At 38.7% G+C, this 14,710-nt stretch overlaps 1 protein-coding gene across 2 annotated transcripts in view; it reads right to left on the bottom strand.

Annotated features, from left to right (window-relative positions):
- The window catches only part of LOC143292425 (protein flightless-1 homolog), a 32,998-nt gene extending 19,634 nt beyond the window's left edge, over positions 1-13,364 (bottom strand). For both annotated transcript variants that reach the window (XM_076602693.1, XM_076602694.1), the window contains exons 1-19: positions 13,283-13,364; positions 11,475-11,582; positions 11,120-11,272; positions 10,065-10,150; positions 8,770-8,846; positions 8,190-8,274; positions 7,644-7,747; positions 6,890-7,006; positions 6,515-6,573; positions 5,606-5,763; positions 5,156-5,240; positions 4,582-4,735; positions 3,738-3,817; positions 3,303-3,373; positions 2,913-2,995; positions 2,184-2,234; positions 1,521-1,633; positions 951-1,136; positions 271-327 (exon numbers count right to left, since the gene is read on the bottom strand). In XM_076602693.1, the coding sequence (XP_076458808.1) occupies positions 271-327; positions 951-1,136; positions 1,521-1,633; positions 2,184-2,234; positions 2,913-2,995; positions 3,303-3,373; positions 3,738-3,817; positions 4,582-4,735; positions 5,156-5,240; positions 5,606-5,763; positions 6,515-6,573; positions 6,890-7,006; positions 7,644-7,747; positions 8,190-8,274; positions 8,770-8,846; positions 10,065-10,150; positions 11,120-11,272; positions 11,475-11,582; positions 13,283-13,342 (1,887 nt within the window). In that variant the 5' untranslated portion in view covers positions 13,343-13,364. The remainder of the gene's footprint in view (positions 1-270; positions 328-950; positions 1,137-1,520; positions 1,634-2,183; positions 2,235-2,912; positions 2,996-3,302; positions 3,374-3,737; positions 3,818-4,581; positions 4,736-5,155; positions 5,241-5,605; positions 5,764-6,514; positions 6,574-6,889; positions 7,007-7,643; positions 7,748-8,189; positions 8,275-8,769; positions 8,847-10,064; positions 10,151-11,119; positions 11,273-11,474; positions 11,583-13,282) is intronic.
- Positions 13,365-14,710: the final 1,346 nt, after the last annotated feature.

Genomic DNA, 14,710 nt, shown 5'->3' with positions numbered 1-14,710 from the left:
TTGTATGAGAGAGTGAGTGTGTGTGAGTGAATGAGTATGTGTGTGTGTGTGTGTGTGTGTGTGTTTTCGTGTGTGTTTATGCATGCGAGTGCATATGTTTGTGTGTGTGAGTACATGTGCGTGCACATGTGTGCAGTGACATGTGAGCTGCTGTGTGTTGTATCTGCACGAATCATAACTCTTGAAGCATGAAGCCCTACTTCTTCCTGGTGTTTTATCACTGATATACAAAATATAACATCATTAAAACACCACCACCAACATACTTACCCTTTCCATGTGCACAGATTGAGTTCCTGTTGCCCGATACAATTTCAGCTCATATTCCTGCAAATAAATCATTAATACACAATGAAATCATAAATAGATAATCAAATCAGTTAATAAACAAAATAAACAACAAAAGCAACTGTGAAATTTAACAACAAACAGTTAACAAAATACCAAACACTAGAACTAAGATAATATTGAACCATTGTCACAAACTGATAGTGATAAGAAACTCTTGGGAGAGCTGGACAATACAAGTCTTCAGAGAAGGAGCCCCCCTCCATCAAGTGTTTTGGCCCTTAACTCCTTACACTAAAAAAAACAAGAACGCCAGAGAATCGACAGACAGACAGAAAATACAAAAAAAAAAAACTTAGCCGTATGAAGAGCACAGGAACAGGAGTCAAGATGGCTGCCAGAAAAAGAGGGCGCTAGTCAGGGGGGCAAAGGGGAGGTTACCTACTTCCAGGAGGTTATCGGCCATAGCTACTTTCGTTTTCTCCGCATAGGCGGATAGTAGTTTGCACAGTACAGGAATATCAGACCCCTGCCGGAGTCTGCACTAGTGGGTCACGGTTAAGTATGTGTAATCAAAATTATTGCACACACAAAAAAATCTGACAGCATAAAAAGATTAAAAAAAAAAAAAAAAAGCTGTGTAACCACTATCCCAAACTCACATGGTCCTCCACGGTGAAAAATCCACTGGCTGTACGACCCCCCTCAATGTAGGAAACACCGTTGTCAAACAGGTTCAGAAATTCTTCGTCTTCATCGTTCATGTCCTGTCTGATGGAGCGACAGTGGGCTCCCAGAAGGTTCCGCAAGTTGACGGCATGAATGGCAGAGCAGGCTTTCTTGTCCAGCTGTCCAACAAAATCTGGTAGTTAGAGACCACGGTGTTGTGTGTGTGTGTGTATGTGTGTGTTTGTGTGCCTGGGTCTGTGTATCTTTGTGTGTGTGGGGGGGCTGAGGGTGTATGTGTGTGTGTGTGTGCACTTGTGTATCTGTGTGTGTGTGTGTGTGTGTGTGTGTGTGTGTGACTGTGCACCTGTGTCTGTGTCTATCTATATGTGTGTGTATGTGTATTAGTTCATGTGTAAATGTTTGTGTGTGTGTGTGTGTGTGTGTGTGTGTGACTGTGCATGCACACACGCATGCATGCGCCCATGTGAAATGATGAGCGTGATCCAAGACAGAAAGCTAGAGCAAGACAGAGAGCCAGAGGGTACACTATAAAGAATACTCACAGACGCTTTCTCTCCAATCCAGTACCATATACTCCAGTTGAGACTGTTGGTGTCATCAATGTAGGTCTTGAGGATGATGTAGCAGTCACCCTCGTAGAACTTGCCAATCAGCCCTACACAAACACGCAGATTTGTTTTAAAGTGTTATATACTGATGTCCATTATGTCCACTGTATCTATACAAAGTGCTACACAAAACATGTATGAGTCCTGAATACCAAAATTCTTTTAAGGCGTTATGCAGTAATGTCCATTATGTTCACCTTACTCATGAAGATGTGTACCTACATGCATTTGAAATTTCAAAAATCTTAGTTGTATGTAATCTCTCTGTAGTGAATCATTCTGTGCACCACTAAAAACCATGAAAGCATATGTGCACATGCACAAACATACCCCCCCCCTGCCCCCACTCCCCTCCATGTGTATTCATTCAGGCTCTCATAAACACACAAAATATTCAAATAAACATGCAAACACTTTAACACAAATATGCAGACGTTTACCCTTTCAGATGAAAAAAACCAACACAAAAACAATTTACTGTTAAGAGTACAAATAGTACAATGGCCCAGTTCTAGAATACAAATCCATCTTAGGCTTTGACACTAGCTGTTGTACATGGACACTGCAAGTCAATCTCTCCTTTTCGTTCAGACTTACCATCTTCCACTGGATTTGGAAGAAAGTTCTCAATTTCCCAGCATGAAATTCCTGAAAGCAAAGTCAGTCAGTCTGCAGCTCTTTCAATGACCACTTCACTTTTTATGTCAAGAATATAATCAATCTCATTTACTTACAATGATAACAACTGCCAGATTCACCTTTTTCTGATGAGGAGTCAACCAGCCTCTATTTTTACATTAAAATGTACTTCTAAGATCAAATGTTTGGGTGAGAGAGGCCAGCTTAAGACTGACTCCCCACCTACACACACATACCTTCCCTCTTGAGGTTATTGCATTCAGTAAGAGGTGTTAAAATGATACAAAGTACTTTATAAAACAGAATACCAAGCACTGACAAACACATAAACCTTGTAATCAAATACAGGAATAACAAAAATCACAGTAACACTGTCTCAAGTATACTTTTGCCCATACTAGTAATTCATTACTATCAACCTCTTAAGTGCCTCAGGACCAAAATTTCCGTCCCCTTCCAGTGTGCAAAAAGGTGCCCCAAGATGACATTATCCATCTGCATCATTGTAGGATTTATGGAAGATTTTATTATTTAAAAAAAAAAAATTATTACCCTCTGTGACCAAAATCCCTTGACGAATATTTATCACTGAGCATAAAATAGGATTGGCACTGAAAGGATTAAAAAGCCTGCTGAAAAAGAAATTAAGTAAAAAAAAAAAAAAAAAAAAAAGCCTGTTAAACTCACCAGGAATCTGTCCCACATCTTCATCAAAAATCTCACTGTAATCCAAATGAGGTCGCTCCAGATGCTCATCCCATCTCTTTGGTCTGCCCACACAGGTTAAATAAAATCCATAGTAGCTACAATAGCCTGGACAATGCACAGGCACAGAAGATTTTACCAATAAACAAACAAAACAAAAAAAATGGAAAACAAAAAACTCAGCAGAAACTATAACAGTCACAACAGTCAGGACAATACGCAGTTACACGAGATGTTACCTTTAAGTAAACAACTCAAACAAACCCAACTGTAAACATAACTGAAATTATAATCACAATAGTTCAGACGATGCACAGTCACAAAAGATGTTACTTCAGACAAAAGGAATTATCAGCATAGCCGTGTACTTACTTCACTGGCTCCTTCTCTTCATCGTCTTTGTTTTTCCCCTCTGCTTTGTCTTTGGCCACATCACGCATACCCTGTCAGTGTCAACATACAGAGCATGTTTCCACTTTTAAACATCAATACGCTTGAAAGGGTTGACATGCACATCCATTTTCATCTTTATCATGCATGCTCTGTCAATGTTGGTATAATGATATGTTTTCATTTTTATCACATAATCTTTCATAATTAGCACAGACAACCCCATTTCATTGGTATCATGAATACTGATAGCATCAGAAAACAACTGTTTTGTTATGATCAGTCAAAGGAGTAAAACAAACATAAAACTGTCATTCATAAGGAGCTCAGTGATCAGCCAACTGAACAAAGATGGTGTGATCATGAATGGTAATTCTGCCATGATTTATTTGGCTGATACACAGTTGTCTTTCCTACCTTCAGAACTTTCTCGCTCTCCTGGCCGTCTCGCCGTCTGCGCAGTCTCAACTTCCTGGCCACAGGGTCGCTCTTCACAGCTACAGAGACCACATATCTCATGAATGTTTGCTCTGAGTACAAAAATTAATTAAGACAGAAAAACATATGGCAAGACAATACAAAACAGATGATCTAGTTTCTGACACTTTTTATCACCAGCACTTCCTGCATTCATCACTCATCATAAAAGTTATTTTCATCGTCTGGGGCTTTTCAACATAAAGAACCTGTAACTTACTATCATGTCTGCCACAAAAGTCACAAAGAACTTAAAAAAAAACACTCCTTCATGAACAGTTACATCTTGGACAGAATAAAGGAAAGATCCCAAGGGCTTGGGCTTGAAATCTTGCCAAATCATTATTTATCCAATACAATGGAAGCTTCAAGCAAATTGCGAAAAATTGTTCTGAATGCATGAAAAGTTTAAGAAAGCTCAATGAAAAACACAGTAGAGTAATAGACCTACAACAACCAAAGCAGATCAAGTATACAAAAACAGTACCATAATAAAAGCAGAAAATCGAACACTCGAACGAAAATAAAAAAGAGTACCGACATAAAACGGACAGTTTGACAATTACCATATAAAGTTTCTGAGTTTGCTACTATGTACCTCTTTCCATATTTACCTGCATGTTAATGGAAAGCGTTATACAGCAATAGTTTTAGTTTAACTGAAGTTGTGCACCTTAGTCCTAGTGAAAAGAGCAACGGTAATGGTGTCTTGCAGTTGACACAAAACAGTGGTTAAACGCAGACAGACACAGACGTCACAGGTTTCTCAGAAGCACAAACATACGAGGTGTGTTGCCAGAGGCGGGCACAGGTGCAGCGCCTGCCAGACGAAGCTGGGTGTTGAGAGAGAAATCAATGTTGTAGAACTCCATGTTCTTCCTCAGTTCTGCTGGCTTGGGGGGCATGACCAGGTCAGGGTTGTCACGCACATCCAACGTCTGTTGGGGAACAAAACACCAACCTGAGCTTTCAAAACTGCTGGATTTTTGGTGTGTGACTGAGTTGTCACAGATCATATTCTTAACAGTGAAGTGACTAAACTGTGTTCTATGCCGTCCGCTGTTATGCTTAGCTGTAGTATTCACTTAGTAAATGCAGCCAACAAACAATATTGTAAGCCAGATATCTAAAGCATCCATTATCTTGGCCAATACAATGGACACCACTATGCATATACATATACAGTCAATGTACTCTCCCATTAATTCTATCTGTACCTAATAAACACACAATCTTAAAAGCCAATAAATGCATTCCACAAGGCAAATGAAAGCTAGATCTTTTTTAATCCATTAATAATGTATTCCGTTACTTTATGTGTGTCCCCGATGAACATATCAAAAGGCTGATGATCATACCTCTAATTCAGGCAACAAGTGAAGAATATCTGGCAGTGTTATTAGGCGATTGTTGTTCAAAATCAGTTTCTTCAATTTTCCGCATCTGTAAACAAAACAGAATGTTAAGGCCTGACTGCAGGTTATAAAAAATCATGACCAGTGAAGAAATAAATAAAATACATGAAAACAAATTACACAAGAACTTTATTTTTTTTTTATTCATCAGTACTTTCATCATTGTCTTTTCGTAACATAACCGTGCCTTCCTAATCAAACAAAGCAGTTATTCCCAATAACAAATAATCTCATTTCAGTCTCTCAATTCAAAACAGCAACAGTCATCAGTTGCACAGAAACGAAACACTGTTCAACAGATTTATATTATCATCTCTCATCCATCCAATAACATAACTGATAAGTTAAACAAACAACAGCATAACACTCTTATCAAGAGCTGCTGTGTCTAACCTGCACAGCCCTTCTGGTATCATCTCCAGGTTGTTTTTGGCAGCACTGAAGATCTCCAGGTCATGCAGCTTGCCAATATTGGCAGGGATCCCTTCAAAATCCAGCTGGTTGCAGTTGACATACAGCTTGCGCAGTGATGCCAACTTGTGAATGGACACCTGCATACATAAAAGCATTATCAGAAACACACATCTACAGAAACACAAAATCATGAACGCACATCCTGTACATACTCAAAAGGATGGACAAACGTGTATGCGTAACTTCAACATGCATGCAAAAGAATGCATACATATAAAGCGCCCATGACCTGCATTTTTTTCCTTGTAATACTATTGCTGCTATCAATTGTGACAGAACATACAATAATGAAAATATTTTTATATTAACTTGAGAACATAAACAATGGAGTGCAATTTTATAGCAATTATCATAGAACAAACCATACTCCAGTCAAATCTCCATGAATAAGCCTGCATTGACAGTGCTTAGGAACATAGTTTTGGTTCTATTTAACATAACATTCATAATTTAAATGAAACACCAGTGGTTATATTATGAGATGATTAATGAAAATCAAACTGTGACAAATTACAGAATAACACGGGACTCATTCCAGTAAAAACCTCAGTCAATTTTTTTTTCTCTTTCATCTGTCGTATTTTTTCATGCACACTCACGCACACACACACACACACAGATAGATAGATAGATAGATAGATAGATAGATAGATAGATAGATCGATAGATACAAACAGAGATAGAGATATCCCCTCATAGGCGTACATGTCTCAATAAATAACCTACTAGTTGATTAATGCTACCTTTCAACACTACTGAGGAATGAACAATAACATCCAAAACAAAAATTCTTTTGTTCTCTGAAAATATAAACACCCATGAACTTACAGGCAGAGCTGCCAGCTTATTCCTTGAAAGATTCAGTGTCTCCAAATTCACCCACACATCTGGAACAATTAAAAACTAATTAGTAGGTTACTTCCTAGTACTTCATGAGTACTACACGAGTGAATAAAAAACAGAAATACCAATAAATGTATGAAACATGTAACTTTTGGAACAGCTAAGTAGACATCAGAAATATTTGATCATACACAACAGTGTGCGAGAGCATGTGGATGGATGAGTGATGGATGACTGACAAGATGCATGGGCACAGACATGTGTGTGTGTGTACATGTGCCTAACCGTGCATGTGGTGTATTTGCATGTGTAAAAGGTATAAACAAAATTCTAAACAAACATATGCTATAATAAACTTACCAATCATAAGAGAAAGCTCAGTAATTTCATTGTCACTGAGATTCAAGCGTTTGAGAGATCCAAGTTTGTACAAGGCTTCAGGTACTCTCGGTAGAGCATTTTCAGAAAGATCCACATCTGCAAAACACATCCATGTATTCAGATCAAATCGTGCACATTTATGACAGAACTATGAATCAGTAAGCAAAGCCTGTCTGCTGAATCAGTCAGCAGTATCACAGAAGAAAACAAATAAATTTAGATAGATGATTTCGTATATGTATGATAGTCAGTCTTGTCGACTATGACCATCAGAACAGCAGAGGAGGCAACTGGTGTCCGAACTATCTGGGCTAAGATTTGATTACAGTGGAGAGTGTCTTGCCCAAGTTACATTCCCACTCTCTCTGCCAAGACAGTTTCAGGATAGTCGGCATTGGGATAGTTCCCAAAGGCCAACTAGCCCCCAAGGCTGCAGCAAGTATGGATACAGCATTTTCAATAACATTTATTATTTCTTGGTTTTAATCTTGCAAAAACCTGTCATCAATTGTTGCTTCCTTTTCCTGGATAATCTAATTCAAGTACCTCACAAAACATTGGATAAGTGAAGCTAAATGAAGAGCTGAAAAAGTGAATAAATGGGAGACATCAGGCTGACTCACAGAACTCACCTTGTTTTAACTAAACACATTGATCAGTCAGTTCACAAATCAATCAGTCTGTTCACCAATCAACCCGCCAAACCATCCCATGATTTACCAATACACTTTACCTTGCAGGTTTGTGAGAGTATCCAGGCCAGTGGGAAAGTTGTTCAATGTGCGCTGAGTGTTCCGCATGTGTAGTGTCTGCAGTGCTGTCAGCACAGGCAGTTGTCTGCACACACACCCTTCGTGATATGTATAGCTGACATCCACAAGAATCATGGACATGTCACAACTCAAGACCCAATGAAATCATACTGTTCTTTCAAGACCACACATTATAAGAGGAAGCCTGTATCACGTAAATCATTGCAAAGCTGAACTGGACTGGACAAAAAAGAATTTCAGGCCAAGACATGTGACATACATCCCCAGTAGCTTTCATTACTGGACACATGTAGCTCACCAAGCAAATTTACCACACACGCCCATTCAGGCTAACAAATTATTTCAAGAAAACTGTTGATATGTTTGAAACCGGTCAACCTGTTTTCTCTCTGTCCAGTTCCAACTGTTCCTCCTCTTTCCTCTTCCATCCTCCCCTATCCCCACTACCCCTCCAAATTATTTTAATATTCCATGTCACCAACATGTCAATGAGAAAAGGACCAAACCTGAGCTGAGCATGAATGAGAGGGTTGTTGTTCAGTATCAAGGTCTGCAGACTAGTCAGCCTTCTCATTTGGGGTGGCAGCATTTCTGCACAAGGGTACACAAAATTCCACAAACCATCTATCACAACAACAATAGAGCTGGGTATGTGTGTGTAAATTTTAAGATGTCATCAAATATTCTTTGACAGTTTCGTATTGAGAAAAAACCACATCAAATATTTGCTTTACATGTCTTACACCTGTGAACTGGTGAATGATTATGCTTTACTTCTTCTCATATACTTTACACATTTCAAAACGTTCAATATCTGCATAATATTCATACTGGAAACTGCAAAAAGTATGTAAAATAAACCAAGAAGACTTTCAAGGGAAAAAAAAACAGAGTAGGTTCAAACCAAGAATCTTTAATTACCAATTTCCATGTCCTTCATTACACAATCTTGCTGTGCATTTTGATACACCCATTTTTGTCAAAAGACAATCAATTTCAACAACCATGTTACCCTCAAATTTTTTCTTTATATTGCAGAACAGATTAAATATTTTTAACCAATACTACTAATGCAAAACAGCTCACCTAGATTATTATTGCTGAAGTCCACAAACACAATATCTGTGAGGTTGATGAACAGTTGGTTGGGAATCATTTCAATCCTGCCACAAAGAAAGAAAAATTATGTCATTCATGTTATGGATTTGCATAAACTTTTATTGTTATATATTTAATATTGTTTGGACAATAGACCGCTGGAGAGTTCCGTGCTGACTTGACTTACGAGGCGCGTCACATGATCTGTGCTCCGAAATTTTGAGCAACAAGGTGATCGAGAGATCAAATCAAATCAAATCAAATCAAATCAAAAACACTTTATTAATCCACATGGAAATTAAGTTGTGCAATCACAGGCTCATTGTAAACACTGGCATAAAATCATCATGCGCAACATAAGAAGAGATTAAAACTAGTCAAATAAGAATTCCCAATAGCTGACGATATACTAACCCCCCCCCCCACACACACACACACATACTCATGTTAAGACAATAGGGTATTGCACAGCAATATAAACAAATGAAAACATCCAACAAAAAAGGGTATAGATTACTAAAAATGACATGCGCGCACGCACGCACACACACACACACATGCAGAACGTGTGAAACAGAAGGCTTCCTTCTTTGACTTTTTGCTTCATATTTTGTTCTTTTTTATTGTGCATATATTGTACAGTGTTTTGTTGTAGCAATGGAGTATACCAACAGAAGAAATGGGGGACAGCAAAGGTTTGCTGCTTTTGCCTATGTCGATCGTCTTTTGCATTGCTTGCGATTTTGAGTAAAAGTTAGATGCACATGCGCAAGATCCAAGATGGCCACGGAACTCTCCAGCAGTCTATTAAGTAATCAACTGAAGTAAATTCAACCCGTGGTGGGTTTTTTTCTCCACATTTCATAAATGAAAAAATGTCAACACACAAACAACTAAAAAAACATCCAGTAAACAAGCAATGAAAATTTTGGGAGTCTAAAAAATTACTTTTGAATATTTTTCTTTGGCTGTTAATGTGCAGTTTTAAAATCTGTTCTAGTTTAAATGATTGTTCTATCTTTCTCTCTCTCTCTGTGACATATTTTCAATCATCTATGCAAGCATGTGTACATGTGTGCAGTGAGTGCTTCGTAGCTTTGTGTGTACATTCAGTCATGTACTCATAAACATCTTTCTTACAACTGGTCTGCCTGTATGCGTGCTTGTATTTGGTTGGCTGGTTATCTGGTTCATTATTTAGCCCATCCATTGGATGGATAAGTTGTTTTCATTCGTTTTGTTAATTTTACAAGCATACAAAAAGTATCAGAAGTGTGACTTACTCATTGTGGCTGAGGTTGAGCACAAGAACAGAGCGAGCATTTTCAAGCTCAGGAGGAACTTCTTTCAAGTTGTTGTGACTGAGGTCCTGCAACATGAAAGCCGTCCAGAATTTTATCTTCATGTTCATAAAAAATATTCCAAACTGTATGCATTATCTTCACATTCATATGCATACAGTTTACAAGCCTTTTTTTTTTTTTTTTTTTTTTTTTTTTACATGACTATTAAACTTTCACAAGCATAATACCTTCCTGTTATGAAGAATTGTAGAGCACAATGCTGAAGAGCATAATGCTTCATTCTAAAAAACATAAACATTATACCACTATGACAATGCGTGATGAATCCTAAAACCATCCATTTTTAACATCCTCTTAAGTTCATCTACAATTGAGGTGAAATTGTTATTGCTTTTCATTTTAATTTTCTGGTTCCCAAGACAAATTCATGAATTATATAAATTTAGGTGCTGTATAAAAATACTTAACACACACATAAAACAGCAACAAATTAATGAATAAAACAAAGTATAAAGCACAATTCTTTTTGAGGTAATATATATGACATTTATCACAAAAGATAAGAGCTCTAAAACTCACCTTTTACTCTGCACAATTCTTTCTAAATCTTACCTGTGTGTATATTTTTCCTGCTGAACAGATGCTGAGTGAGTTAATTCATTTGCTTTGCAAAAATGTCATCTGCAATCCACATGTGTGTTAGATAACAAAAATAGTAAAGTGAAATGATATTCTGACCAGTTTTGAAGGAAAATGCCATGTTATGATTATTGAAAAAATTAAAATTCTTAATATGAACTCTAGATATGCATTCTCAATCTAGACTACAGATGAAGGCCTGAAACAGACAAGCTCAATAAGCTGTGGACTGTGTGTTATTTCTACCAGCGACAGGATGAACGATACTGCATAACTACCAAACTGGGAGACAAAATACAGTATACTGACTTTGGTAGTTACCCACTAAAGTTAGGTTGCTAGCGAGACATTTAAAGCAGATGCCAGTTGGAACTTGAATTTTGTGTGAAACTTACAACAATGGAAAGATCACTGAGAGCAAACAGCTGCTGTGGCACCCCTGCATCAGTCAGTTTGTTGTAGCGGCAGTTCACCATGTGCAGAGAAGGCAATTGAGGCAGGTCTTTCCCAAGGCTCTGCAGGCTGTTGTGCACCAAGGTCAGGTCCTCCTATAGCCCAGCACCAAGTTCACAATGTTATCATATCAGAGGCAGGTAGATACACACACACACACACACACACACACACACACACACACACACACTTTAATAAAGGTATATGAGTATAAATATTGTAACAACAAATGCCTAGTGAACTTTAAAAACAAAAAACAAAAAACATACATGTTTAAAATCTTATAATAAAACTTGCCAGTTTATTGAGTTTCCCCAAAGCAGTCGGCATTGCCTGCAGGTCTGTGTTGCTCAGACGAAGCCATCTCAGTCCTGTCATTTCCTGCACTTGGGCAGGAAAGGTTTCCTGAACACATTTCAACACAAACTAAATAAGCATATTTCACACATATTCCATGAAACTGATTTGCATTATGGCCACATATGGACTCAATAAAATGTACTCCCATAGACTTGCCAAGAGTATCATAATGTCCAAAACATGTATATGATCAGAGAAACTTCTTTGTTCATGGGCTGCAACTCCCACGTTCACTTGCATGTACATGAGTGGGCTTTTATGTGCATGACTGTTCTTACCCCACCATGCAGGCAGCCATACTCTGTTTTTGGGGATATACACTATACAGAGAAACATATCTCTCTTACAAATATGTCATTAAATGTGCTTACAATTGGTTTCCATACATGTAACTGATCAATACATAAGGATCATGTTAAAATTAATGTACTTACTTCTGATGTGTACTTTCTTTGGCATTCATTGTTTTCTCTTCTCAGTTAATACTATAGGCTACCTTGACTGTGATGAGTGAAGAATTAAGGAAGGATGAAGGGAGTCCTGACAAAACTGAAAAAGTCTGGATATATGCAACTATTTATCACTTATTTACTATCTGCTTATTAATGACATCATGTATTGTAATAAAGACATGAATGCTTTATACCATGATGCATATTGTATACATTTCATGTAATCACTAATGGATGAAAATATGTGTATAAAAGGTGACTATAGAGTACAGTTGATAGTATGTCAGTCTACCCATCTGTGAGTCATGTATACACAGTATACATGTAGCTGGTATATATAAGCAGCTGAAATGATTATGATATATAGTTAGTATTATGAAAAGACCTCAAATGATACAACATATAGTTAGTATTATAAAATAATGTTGCTATGCTTGTGTTTGTCTTTTATTTCTCTTTGACGTTAAGAAAATAAATATAAAGGTTCATTAAAAAAAAAATGTTTAAATAAGTATCAGAGTTGTGACAATTTCTGATCTACATGCATTTCTTAGTCAACTGCAGAAACATGGGTTTTCAGAAGTCAAATACTGCTCATTCTCTTGGAAATGGACAATTATGTGAATTCACTGTATTCTGTAATAGATGTGTGTTTATGTGCACACACAAGTGCATGAACATCTGTTTCTGTGAGCATGTCCCTATGTGAAAGACAGAATGGCCAGATAAAGTGTCTGTGTATACATGTCTGTTTACAAGTGGGTGAAGGTGGATGCATGCACACACATTTGTGTGGGTGTGCACATTACTGAGTCATGAGTGAGAAAGCGATTAAGAGGACTGGTATGAGATTAAAACTAGCACAATAGAAAAGAACACGAGAATGGATGGGGTCCGAGGGAAGGGGATTGTAAACATGATGTGACAACCCCCATTCCCCCCGAACCCTACTCTACCCCCCCGCCCACACTCCCCAAAAGATTTTTTTTTAAGAATGACATCAACAGGCAACAACCTATTCAGTTTGTTGACATTTAACCTGCCTTAAACTGTTGTAGTGGCAACATGATGACAAAAGAATTAAATGCCGTCCATTCCCTGAAATGAACAACTTCCCCATCCAAAACCAGTTTTAAGCAGACGAACGTTTCATGATTCAATCATTTGGCATTTCAGCGCCAAATGATTATCATTTTGGGCGAACATCATCTTTCCGCTGCCATCTAACACCTATCACATAACTCAGACATATATGGTTAGTGTGAAAATGATATTTTACAACGGATCGCCAACCTTGAAATCATTCCCTGTGAGATCTATCCCTCTCACGAAAGGTAGCACCCCTGTCGCCATATTTGCTTTTTCTCTGACACCATGCGACTTATCTCCCCTAAACTAAACCCTTCTTAAAGTGAGGAGCAAAAGTTATTAGTCGTCTGCAACAACCACTACACGGACACGTCCGTGAAACAACCCCACTCTCTCCCCCTCTCTCTTGATGTGTCCTTTCCGTTGTAATACAATGGCCAACACAAAATGTGAGAGCTGCATGATCAATGGTTTCTCCATTACAAAGAGAGGTCATTTACAGCTTAGTCTTTTGTGAAGGACTACGATTCTCAAACTCTGTATCTGTTGAATACATCGCTGTCGCCAAGATTATGGCATTATCGCCACGGGTGGGTGTGTGCGCAGCTTAGCAGGCTGACTGTTCAAACTAGGAGGCAAGACAGCACTGGCTCTCAATGTTGCAGCCTTGGGGGCCAGTTGGCCTTTGCGAACCATCCCACTGAACGCCGTCTGTCCTAAAACCCTCTTGGCCGTGAGAGTGGGGATGTGACTGGGGGCAAGACATTCTCCACCACAATCAAATTCAAGAAGCAGTTGCCTCCTCTGCTGTTCTGATGGTCATAGTCGGACACGAAAACGAAGTGCTCTTTCTTTTCGTGTAGAAGTCTTGTCACCGGCAGTGCTGAATGTAGTTCAGGTTTTGGTCAGATCTACCAAATACTATATCATCATCATCATCATCATCATCCGTAGAGTGTCCACAATCAACAGGCTGATTATTCTGACACTTTTAAAGGTGGGGGGGGGGGAGTACTATGCACACACACACACACACACACACACACACACACACCGTCACACACACACACACACACACACTGACACACACACACACACACACACACACACACACACACACACACACACACTACTGGTGGAGTTTACGAGCTCCCAACGTGAACACGCCAGGGGACGCAGCTCCAACCACAGCCTCGGTCAAAGTATTATTCCACACAGAGATGGTTCGCGGGAGGAACGAGTGAATCCGGTAGTCCCGTCTGGCAAGCTGCCTTGAATGTGCTCTTCTGTCCTTCTTCTTGGGTGCTCTCAATTTTGGTTCCTGGGATTAACTAAGTTTGCCAAAATGCACCTGGACCATGTTGTTCAATGATTTTGTACATTATGGTAAGCCTTGCGACCTTACGTCGGCTTTGTAGGGATGTCCATCCGAGGTGGTGTAACTTGTCGGTGACGCTGGCGGTTCTTTTGCGATTTAAAGCGAAACGTGCTGATCTTCGTTGCACGGCCTTTCTTTGTACGGGTCCCACACAGTGCTTGCATATTCCTGAACAGGCCGCACCTGAGCCTTATAGGCTGTATTTTTGAGTCTGATGTTACTGACTCTAATTAAGGTTTCGATGCAAAAACCCT

The sequence above is a fragment of the Babylonia areolata genome, chromosome 18 (assembly GCF_041734735.1).
Source record: "Babylonia areolata isolate BAREFJ2019XMU chromosome 18, ASM4173473v1, whole genome shotgun sequence".
Lineage (NCBI taxonomy): Eukaryota > Metazoa > Mollusca > Gastropoda > Neogastropoda > Buccinidae > Babylonia > Babylonia areolata.
This window is presented reverse-complemented; position numbering and strand designations above follow the sequence as displayed.